General features: G+C 36.8%; 1 protein-coding gene across 9 annotated transcripts in view; it reads right to left on the reverse strand.

The window, feature by feature from the left end:
* DHX57 (DExH-box helicase 57) overlaps nucleotides 1-12,079 on the reverse strand; it is a 79,848-nt gene that overhangs the window by 46,562 nt on the left and 21,207 nt on the right. For all 9 annotated transcript variants that reach the window (XR_012472014.1, XR_012472012.1, XR_012472013.1 and 6 more), the window contains exons 2-5: nucleotides 10,028-10,230; nucleotides 6,268-6,423; nucleotides 5,234-5,416; nucleotides 1,636-2,471 (exon numbers count right to left, since the gene is read on the reverse strand). Coding sequence is in view for 2 of the 9 variants with exons in the window: in XM_074204119.1 (XP_074060220.1) it covers nucleotides 1,636-2,471; nucleotides 5,234-5,416; nucleotides 6,268-6,423; nucleotides 10,028-10,224 (1,372 nt within the window). In the remaining 7 variants the exon portion in view is untranslated. The remainder of the gene's footprint in view (nucleotides 1-1,635; nucleotides 2,472-5,233; nucleotides 5,417-6,267; nucleotides 6,424-10,027; nucleotides 10,231-12,079) is intronic.

A 12,079-nucleotide genomic window follows, 5' to 3' on the forward strand; every position in this document is an offset into this window, starting at 1 on the left:
TCAAGGCACTGCTTTTGTTGGAATTTTGGTAGCATAGAGAAATATTGCTTTTAAAAAAGGTATAGAGTCACATGAAACCAAATAAATTTCATGTAAAAAGTTCAGTTATAAAGAATACATTCTTGAGGAGTCCACAGGATTAGCAAATTAAGTGTAGTAAGTAGGCAGTTGAAGATAGCAGTTCCCTTTAGGGATGGTTACTAGAGCTAGTAATAGAAACACAGGACTGAAGGTTTCCACTTTAAACAAGGGGAATTTTGCAGTAACTTGCAGAAAACACTCTGCTTTTCTTTGTTCTTTGTTTGAAGTCTTCCAGGGAGAGTGAACTCACTGTCTTAAAAGCAATACATTTACTTTCAGATAGTACCTTGGGAAGTTTTTCCTTATATCTCTTTGTAACTTCTTATTCTATTAGTGGGGGCAAGCAGAACAAATCTAAGATCACTTCCATGTTATGGTTTGTTAGACACTTGCAAATAGTTATCATGTACACCCTAAAGTATTCTTTTCTACAGTCAGTTCCTTTAATTGAGCCTCATATAGCCTAAGAATTTGAGGCCCTTCCCTTTTCTGGTTAATCTTCTCTGAACACTCCCCAATTTATCAATGACTTTCCTAAAAATGGTGTCTAAAATTGAACATATTACTCCAGATGTGACCCAAGTGTGACAGAATACTCAACCTCTCTCGTCCAGGGCCCTATGCTTTTCTACGGAACCTAAGACCAACTGCATGAGTTTTCTTGGTTGCCACATTACACTTTTTGCCACTCTTTAGTGTGGTGTCCTTTTTCTATATCATCTCAGTTGGTGACCTGGCCGCAACATCTGGTTTTAATGATCATCTCCAAACAAGTGATTCTCACATCTATACATCCTGTCCAATCTTCTAAATTTCAATCCCACATTTCTAACCACCTATTGGACATCATGAACTGGATGTCCCATGGATATCTGAAATTCTACATATCTAAAACAGAACTCTTTATTTTTTTTTCTTCCAAACCCAACCCCCCCCCCCCCATTGGAATTTCCTTATTTACATCAAAAGGACCACCATCCTTCCAGTCACTCAGATTTTCAATTCCTTACTCTCTCCTAATACACATATCTAATCTAGTCAAATCATGCTGTTTCTACTTCCACAGTATCTCTGGAAATAGTTTAAAGCAGAGTCTTTATATTCTAAATTACAAATGACTACAATGTTCAAAGATTACAAGATCCCACTATGCCTTTTTGGTGAGTATAAAAAAAAGCATTTGATTCAAAAAAAAAATCACATGTAGCATTAAACTCTATTGCATTATGTTGTCTTTCATGCACATGTTAAGATCATACAGGCTTCCTATGAATCTATAATTAAATCAAATAGATCTTCAGGGCAAACCAAATAAGTTCATTTTAAAAACTAGAAACTTCTCATTCAAAATAAAAAAATTCACAAGTATGGCAGCAAGTAGGAACCATTTTCATGTTCTGCTTGTTACTGCTCTAAGGGCAGAAAAGATGTGTTCTTTGCCCATCATCATGGGCAGTATTGGGAATCAGTACACAGAATGTCTTAACTTCAAGATTTCATATGGATTTTCTCTGTTCAATACTCAAAGAACAATATTTTTGATAGTTTACAAACCTTCAGGTACAGGATGGGAAACAAAGGAATTATTTGGAGTTACTGGTTTACGATTGGCAGTAGAATTTGTTTTGTTCATCGAGGGAACTGGCGACAAGTTTACTGGAGGAACACTATACTTGTGATGGGTATTTGCCAATAATTCAACAATTTCTCTTTCATCCTCCAAAAGAGTTATCAAAGAATATACTACAGGTTCAGCAGTCTCAGCAAATGTCAAAGCCTTCCCATAAAGAAATTCAGAAATGTGTAAGCGACAAGCCAGAGGAAGATTTTCATTGGTGGAATAAAATGCCACTAGAGGTGCTTGGAAGGGATATTTGCTACTTTCGGAAAATCTAATTTCAAGTTCATATAAAAAAGAGACATCTCCATTAGATCTAAGATGAGAATCATCTATGGAGTGTTCTGCTTTTCTTGAAAGCTGTCTTGAGGGATTTTCGTGCCTGAATTTGCATTTTGATCCAAATCTACATTTTCCTTGGAGATAGAATTGACAGATTTCACGTGAAGTCTGTACATTTTTGGCACTTTTCCTCTGTTTGGAATTGCAGAGTTTATCTGTTAGGTGCTCTAGCTCCAATCCAATTGTCCAGACTCTGTTTTGAATTCTTTCTACAAATTTTTCTCCACAGATTGACCGGAGAGCGAAGGCTTCTTCTTGCCTTTGTTCCATACACTCTTCCCAACTGACACAGGATGCTGCTGCAGACATTTCCATTCTTTCTGCATATCTTTCTGAAAAGCACTGAGAGAGCAAATGTTCAAGGGAGGCCCCAACATCCCCATCACATGACTTCAAAGTTGCCTGGCAATATTCAATATTAAAACCATACCTACAGTAAGAGAAAAAAAGTCTAGAATCAGTTGAGAAATTACTCTGGCAAGAACAAATAATTGCAATTTAATTCTGCTAAATATTTAACATGGAATCATGGGGACTTCTAGTTTTTGTGTAATAATGTGTTTAAAATTTCTAAGTAAATTTAACTTTGAGCAGATGTCATTGATATCACTAGTCATAATCTTCAGTTCTTTTTCAGAATAAGGAGGTCATGATACAAACTCCTTATCTCCTTTTGTCTTGACATCACAAATTTAATGCAAAGAATTAGTCTCTAAGGTTATGAGTATTAATTTTTAAGCCTGTTTAACCACTAACTCTACTGTGATCATAAATGGATAGATAGTGGGCCTAGAGTCAGAAACACCAGAATAAAATCTGGCCTTAGACATTTCCTAGCTGTGTTATTCCTAGTATTGCCTCTGTTTCCTCATCTATAAAATGGGGATGATAATAACAGTACCTACCTGTTGTGGTTAGGATCAAAAGAGTTCACATAAAGAATTTTTTAAACCTTAAAGTAGCACATAAATTCTAGCCATTCTAATAATGATTCTCATTATTATTAGACTTATTTTCATTTTTACTTCAATAAACCATACTGTCTACAATGTGCAAAGTTCTATAAAGGGTACTTTCGGGACGAGATCCCTCAAAGAATTCTCAACTTAATCTGGAAGAAAAGACAAATGACCAAGTCCCTAAATGATGAAGAACCAATCAATAATGTAAGAAGACACAAAGTAAAAGAGAATATCAATTCTAAAGTTATCAATTAAAACCTGGCATTTTAGGGGAAGACCTGTCAGACTTGTCGGCTGAAACAGAAACAAAACCAATACCAACAACCACAAGCTGAAATCACCTCTGAATTTCTTCTTTCTCAGGGAATTCATCAGGCATGGATTCTCCAGGCTTTAGACCATCTCAGATAGATAAAACTAACCAGGTGTCTTAAACTTGTTCATTTGTAATTTTTTTTTTAGTTTTTTTTTGGGGGGCAAGGCAATGGGGTTAAGTGACTTGCCCAAGATCACACCACTAGGTAATTATTAAGTGTCTGCGTTCAAATTTGAACTCGGGTCCTCCTGACTCCAGGGCCAGTACTCTATTCACCGTGCCACCTAGTTGCCTGTTCATTTGTAATTAAAAGGTTGATTGAGAACCAAGATATGGATTAGGACTCTGGGAACATAAAGATTCTGGTACACAGAGCTCTGGGTCTGAAGTCAAGAAGTTATGAGTTCAAATCCATCTCAGCTTCTTACTAACTGGGTAACTCTGGATATCTTCATCAATACTTCATCCTGTTTGCCTCAGGGATAATAATGATAAAATACTTAGCACAGTGTTGGACACCCATGGTGCTATGTAAATATTTACTCCCTCCCCTCTCCTCCTTTCCTTTTGAGAAATTATCTTTAACTTTCCAAGTAAATCTAACTTCCAGCAGGTGTCAGAAGGATTCTGGCCAGAAGGAGGCTCTATTCTTTTACCGAACAGTCCTAACAGTGTTACATGGCTATTGACTGAGCAAGAACCTCTTCTCTGCCTCTCCCTGACCCCATGCCCAGGTCACACAGCCTCTCCACATCAGCCTCACACAATTCCACATCTTCTTTAACATCAAGACCATGGACCAATCAGTCAATGATCATGTATTAACTACCTATGATGTGACAGACCCCGTGCTAAGCACTGAAGATACAAAAAGAGGCAAAAGACAGTCCCTGCCCCTAAGGACCTTACAGTTGAATGAGGAGACAACACATATCTAAATCTATATAAGGCAAGTTCTATCTAGGATAAGTGGGAATTAACAGAGGGAAGGTACTCAAATTTGGAAAGGCTGGGAAGGCTTCCCATAGAAGGTGGGGTTTTAGTGGTTAGGTCTGCAAGTGAGGCTGAAGAGGGAGAGTTCCAGGCAGGGAAAGCCATCAGAGAAATGCCCAGAGCTGAGAGTTCAGGTGTCTTGTTCATGGAAGAATGGAAATAAAGGTAGGAGGGGGTGAGGTTAGGAAGGGCTTGGAGTGCCAAACAAAGCATTTTGTATTTGATTCTGAAAGAGACAGAAAGTCACTGGAACTAGGGTATATGTGACAAAACTGGACAGACCCACAAGCAAACTATACACTCAAGGGTAAAACTTTAATGATCCCCCAAACCACCCATTGCTTAATACTTTGTATATGTTCACCTTGTAGTTATCTTTGTACATAAATTAATGAGTTGAAGAAATGCTTGTCTCCCCCATTGGGGTATAAGAACCATTGTGAAGGTAAGATTGTTTCATTCTTTTACTTGTATCCTGAGTGCCTGCCATAGCATCTGACATATAGTAAGGGTTTAGCATTTGCTGACTGACTAAAAGATTGCCTGAAATTTATAGTCAAATCTAACTCTACTTTTCTGGTTCCCTCCTCTGTACACTCCCTAGTTTATCAATGTCCTCCCAAAAATAAATAAATAAATAAATGGATGAATAAATAAATAAACAAATAAACAAACAAATAAATAAATAGATAAACCCACAAATATGCCCAGAATGGAACAGAATCTTCCAGAGGTAAGACTCTAGAGGCAGGACTCTCAGGCTTCTCAACATAACCCAAGATCAAAGGAGTTGTCCTGGCTATGAACTAGCTCTCCACTTGCATATGTAAGGGAGGGACAAAGAGAGTAGAGGGAGGACACAAACATACCCAGCGAGAGGAAGGGAACAGGGAACGCCGGCACTCAAGCACAAAAACGTACCTGGAGAGTTTCTGGACTGCAAATGGAGATACCTCATATTCAGGAATGCGAGGCTTCACAAGTGCAGGGCCAGCATGTTCCACAGGGGCATGGTCACAAACAAGGGAAGTCTCCTGACTGGTAGACCAATACTGCTCATCATCACAATAATCAGCCTCTTCTTCTTCCCCAGAAGCACCTCCTCTGACAAAAAAGGCATTAATATATTAATGAAATAATAATATAATTTAAATTAATATATTTTGACATATAATTTAATTTATTCTAAAGAGGAATCTAATCAGGTTTCTAGTTCAAGAATCCTTAGGACATAAACCATGACCAGTCCATAGTCAATAAAGCCTTAATTGACTTGTCATTTTGGTATGACTAAAAAAATAATTTAGCTACCCAATCTATTCCTTTCCATTCTTCTATAACCACTGAAAGACTTATTGACTCAAAAAAGCTCCCTCCCTTTAATTTGGAACAGACAGAAATGTCTGAATGAGAATTAAAAGGAGCTGTTCAAAATTAACTATACATTAATTCTTGGGACAAGAAATGAACAACTGCTCTATCTGAAGTTGGGAGTCTTATGGCATCAAAAAAAGCTGGAATATAACCAAGGTTACAGTAAAAGCCTATGGTGTCAGGAAGATCATTATGTTATAGGAAAAAAGATGATATGATGGAAAACCCATTGCACAGGAAGTCAGAAGATTCCCAGGATCTTTTTCACCTAAGTGATTGTAAGACATTTACTGGGGCTCAGTTTCTTCACTGTGAAACAGGGGGATGGGGAATGGATGACTGTGATGGTTTCTTGAAGTTCTATTTCTATGATTCCTGTGATCCTGTATTAATATTCAGGGATTCAAATGTTCTTATTTAAAGATCAAACTTACTTGTTCCCACCACAACTTTCTTTTCAAAGAGGGAGACAGAAACAATTACTGCCACAATAAAAGTAGTGGATGAGAAGGAAGAACTGAAAAGTCTACAAGGACCTGGCATACTTAGATAAAACAACTAACTCAAATAAAACAACTAACTCAAATCCAGCCTCCGGCTCCTGTCCTTGGAGTTCTCGAAGAAGAGCTTTGACTTTCTCCTGATTCTCAGAAGTCATATGCAGAGTTTGTAAGGGCACTCTGGCTTCAGGCCTCCGTTTTGGTTGTGCTCCTCCCTTGTTAGTGCTGCTGCTAGACCTAAAAAAGAAATCAGACCAAAATTCTACATTTAGTCATGATCCAAGGTTAACTATTCCTTGGAGCTACCTGCCACACTTTACATTAAATGAATCATCAAGCAGCTTACTAAAGCTGACTAAATAAAGAAATGGGAAAAGATCTATCTTCCAGGTCCCTGGAACATCTACCAGCTTAGGACACTGCTTTAAAAAAACCTGACAAGAACACAACAATGACTTGCTCCAAGATCCAACGCTTTGGAAGTAAGATGGTCATCCTTTGTTCTCAAAGACAATCAATGACATAAGGGTGATTTCTTGACTTGCTCACGAATTGGGTTTGTGAGGCAGAGCTGAACACAAATCATCAGACCATCATTGGTGGCACATCTGAAAACAATAGTTTCTTCTTATTTGTCAATGGGCTTATGTATCCTTAGGCACTGTAGGATATAAAAGACAGTCTCTGCCCTCAAGGAACTTGCAATCCAAATGAAGGGGGAAAAAAGGGAAAAAAGCAAATACATAAATAACTGTAAAACAGAGAACAAAAGTTTCATAAAAGAAATACAACTAAAATATTTTAAGGGCGTAGAGGAGGAAATCACTACTGCAGTGACTAAAAAGACTATCAAATGTCACTAAAACTGACTCTTGAAAAAAGGGTTGGATTTTAATAAAAGATAGTGTAGAGGGAGAATATTTCAGGCAGAAGATAGAATATAAACAAAGGTATAGAGGTAGGAAAACAGAAAATATTTCTAGGACCAGTTTGCTTATGGTATAAATTATACATAGGGCAATAGTGGAACATAGATATGGAAAGATAATGTGAAATGATGAAGGTTTTGAACTTCATTTTATAAGTCACTTAAATATTTATAATGATGCATTTTCCTACTGTTCTTAAAGTTTATAAAGTGTTAATGGACTTGCTCATTCCATCCATGCAATAATCGGGGCAAATTTAGGGTATCTGTGATGGAGAATACCATTAGTACCCAGAGAAAGAACTGTGGAATTTAAACAAAGACCAAAGATTATTACCTTCAATTAAAAAAAAAAGTTGTCTTTTGCACTACGTAATTTTGAAGATATTTTTTCCCCCTCTCAATACATTCAATTTTGATCAATGCATAGCATGGAAACAATGTAAAGATTATCAGATTGGGGAGGAGGGGGGAGAGGGAAAAGATTGTAAAATTTAAAACCTTATAAAAAATGATAGGTAGAAACTACTATTGTACATAATTGGAAAAACAAAGAAAATATTTATATTAAAAAAAGTTTACAATGTGTTTCCCAAACAATAACTCTTAAAGAGTATCATCATTTCCATTTTAGCAGTGAAGAAACAACCTCAGAGAAGCAGTGATTTGTCTATTAGAACTGAAATTGTCTGAATCTAGGACTTCTGCCTCTAAGTTCAGTGTTGTGTTCACTACAACAGGCTACCTCTCAGGCCACTGATGCCTTTGAGCTGTGGGAAGCTATGATTTCAGGACTATTCTGGCAGAAATCTGGTATGGATTGGAGGAAGGGTAAGTTTCAGACAGAAAAATGTTAGAAAGCTATTATGAGAATCCAGATAAATGGTGAAAAGAACTATAACCAGGTGGTGGCAGTGAGAATCAATAGGAGATTAAAAAAAGGCATCAGAGATATACTGTTAGCAGAGCCAATTTCTAATGGTTCATAGAAAAGATATGTAGGATACTCTGGCCTACTATTTTAGAGCAGATGTGAGTCTAGAAAGAGATGAATGAATTTTGAAGGCACAAATGGAAAAAACCTTCTGTTGAGGAAGAAAAAGGGAAATTGTTTAGAGAGTGCTATGGATGAAAAGGGAAGTTATCAATGAGACTAAATAGTGATATGGTATATACAGAAGATAGAAGCAAAGACAGGTGAACAAGAGTGAAATACAAAAACATATTATAGTCCTGTACATTCAAATAAGCTGACATAGGCAAGGAAATCTAAGAGCAACAAAAATAATTCTTTTAGTTCTATTGAGGGGAAAAAGTAAAATTAAAGAAGGGATAGGATTCCTTTTAGAACAGATGGGATGATGATAACAGATGAGAAGGTAGAACTAATCAATAATAATTTTGCTTGTTTCTTTGCCAGAAGAATTAGAACAGAACAAAGATGGCTAATAGGGGAAGGATTCCTTGAAATTTCTTGGAAGATGGTTTCATAGGGTCAGTGCTTCTCTATCACATGAAAGAATAAATATAACTGCCCCTCCCCTGTCAAATTCAGAAAAATAAATGATTTATGAAATAATCTGGCACAAAATAATTCTTAAATAAAAAAAATCACAAAAGACTAATTGATTAGTTCATTCCTCTAGAAAGTTCAACTTCTCTAGGTTCCTCTTCCTGATCTGACAGCCTAAGCACTGACTGAAAAAAATGCAAGATCATAGGTAGGTGAAGTGAATTTGGATTTCTAAGAAAACTGTCTTAACCTTTCATTAATCAATGATATCGGCCATAGGAAAGCTTTACTAATGAGGTTAAGAAATGGTGGAACAAGGACGGCTAGGTGGCCAAGTAGATAGAGTCCCGGCCCTGGAGTCAGAAGTACCCGAGTTCAAATCCGACCTCAGACACTTAATAATTACCTAGCTGTGTGGCATTGGGCAAGCCACTTAAACCAATTTGCCTTGCAAAAACCTAAAAAGAAAATGGTGGAACCACTAACAATTGGTCAGGGCTCAGGAGAGTTAGGCAAGATGCTTTCACTTTCTTCCCTGCCTTTAGGTGGTGGCAGACTAAGGTTGGAACACTGGGAAGAGGCTCATTGGGGGAGGAGTAACTGGATAGTCAGCAAAAAAGGGATTGATCTGGCATTCAGATGAATTAACTGAGGGTGAAGGAGAAGAGGTAAGACAAAAGGTCTTTCAATGAAGCAGAAGTGATCTCTTTATCCTTAAATTTCTCACAGCACTTTGGATCTTTTGTTTGTTTTAGTAATGAGAGCTGTTTGTGAATGTATCTCATCCCTTCTATTAAGTTTTATGACTTGAGGGTTCTTCTTTTTTTTTTTTGGTAGCCTGAATACTTAAAAGGAGCTTAATAAGCCATCTGTTGAAATATTTATTGAATTCAACAAAAATGATAAAACCTCAAACCTTCAAACCTGTTTACCAACTAGCCTGTCTCAGAAATGTACTGAACATAGTTCCCAGAACATAGCATTTCAATTTACCAGCACCCAAGCACCGTTTTGCAAGAAAGGATAACTACGAGTTTATGCTTCAACCAATCAATTAATACGTATTTATTAAGCAACTAGAGTGCGCCAAGAACTGTAAGGGGATTAAGGAGAGGGAATAGAGGGAACAGGGGCAGGAAGGGAAATGATGACATCTAATGGGACACAGGGATAAAATAGGAACAAAAATAAAACAGTCCCTGCTCTCAAAGAGCTTACATTCTAACAAATGTATGGAAGTTGAATCTTAGACTGAAGTGGTTCTGAATTTATATAAATTTAAGAATACATTAATTTAGCAGTACTTGTTGACATTCTCTTAGGCATCTGTACTTTAGATAAATCATACTCATGCAACTCATGCATTGTTCCCAGATTTAAAACTCCAAAAGGATAAAGACCTGGATGAAATTCTTGATTCACTGAAGATACAAAAATCATCTCCATCATCCCAAATTTTACTTGAGCCTTTTCTGCTGCCGCTAGTTTGAGATTTATTAAAGTGACTCTTGCCACCTCGTCCTCCTCCTCCACCTTTTCCACCACCTCTTCCACCTCCTTTGTTTGGTTTTCCTTTTCTTCTCACAGAAGAGCTCATGTTTACCTAAAAGGAGAAAACAAGTATTATTTCAAGGTTTCTTATTGTAAGCATTTATCCATAATCCGTATGGTCAAATTACATGGACACACTGTTTTACTAAAACCTGAAATAGGATTCCCAAATGATTCCTAATTAGAAAGCTACCCTAAAATATCTTTAAAAATTAGAAGGACAAACTTAAATTTTCATATAACATATAAGAAACTGAGCAACAACATGGCTTAGTGGATATAAGTGATGATGTCCAAATCTTATTCTGACATATACTGGCTGGGTAACCCTAGGGTACTTGATATTCAAGACAGCTAAGGCAAGGAGAGAAAATGCCAAGACATTCGAATGACCTGGATTTAAAGGGAAGGAGGAAAGTTATACAGTCACACCGCACTAATAGAAGGAAGTTCCCTATCCCCAAAGAATTTGCAATTCATTCCTCATACCTTTTCATAAATATACTTATTATATGAAAGACATGTACAGTAGACATTCTCCCCAAACTAGAAATAAGTTAGAATATTATCTTAAAAAGTCTGAACTTCAAGACAGCCATCTCACTGTTTAAGGTCTACTGACAGTAACAAAATCATACTCTACGAACAAAAAATACACTCTCATCTGCCTTCTTTACCATATTTACACCCATCATATTCCTAATCTCAAAGTTTAAAAATGTTAACACTTAAAGAAAAATAGAGTCACTCAGATTTAAGACTTCAGATCACTTTTCTGCTTTGGAGCAATAACCTACAAACCTAAATAAAAATTCCTATTACAAGAGATTTTGGTTCCAATTTACAACATGAAGATGGAATAAAATTCCTTTGAAGAAATAGATATATTCTAATTACACAAAGGTAAGGGTAAAAAGAACTTCAAAGCAACAAGCACACAGCAATGGAATATAGATTTTTGTAGACAATTTGATAATTCCCCAAAATTCATTTTTCTGTTCAAAAACTGATTAAAACAAAGGTTTCTAAAACTGACTTATCAGCTCTATACCTCAAGAATCCCTCTGCTGTCCATCTGTATTTAAACATAAAAAAAGCATTAAGTAAAGTAAACAAATGCTATATAATAATATGGACAAGGAATATGACAAAATGGATCATAGGACTAAACTGAGATCTCATTTGAGTATGTCAACCATAGATAATATAACACCAGTTTTTGTTCTTATTCAGCCAGCACATCAATTGAGTTCACTATCAAATTCTATCTTAATAGACAGCTTGCACTGACCATAAATTTTGATAAAATCATAAGCCTGAGGAATAAGATTGGTGGGAAGGCCTGTAGATTTATCAACTTTGTGGAATTCCATTCCTGTGGTACATGAACTGCTGCTAAGCAAGTTAGTTGTGTAATGGATAGAATACTGAAAGTCAGGAAAATCTGAGTTCAAATGTGGCCTCAGTCTCATCCTAGCCATGTGACTTTGGTGAATCATTTAACCAGTTTGCCTCTGTTCCCTCAAGTGTAAAATGGGAATAATAATAGAACCCACTTCCCAGGACTGTGGAGAGAATCAAATGTCACAAAAGTAGCACTGTACTTATTCCCCTCCCTCCTCCCCCACCCCCGTTCCTGTGGCTAAAGTTAACATAAGGGGCGGAAGATCTTTCAATGATCTCCTTCCATATTATCAGTTGCAGAGTGTTATGGCAACACTGGTCTGTATACTTCCGGACCACTGGTTCCAAACATTTTAAATGTAGATGTGAACTTATCACAGGATCCAAAGATATAGACTCAGAAACGTTGGCGTTCTTTGAAGTCAAATTAGGTCAAACTCCAATATTTTGCAGATGAGGACACTGAGGCTGGGGGAAGTGAAGTGGCTTGCCCAGCA

Source organism: Macrotis lagotis, chromosome 1 (genome assembly GCF_037893015.1).
Source record: "Macrotis lagotis isolate mMagLag1 chromosome 1, bilby.v1.9.chrom.fasta, whole genome shotgun sequence".
Lineage (NCBI taxonomy): Eukaryota > Metazoa > Chordata > Mammalia > Peramelemorphia > Peramelidae > Macrotis > Macrotis lagotis.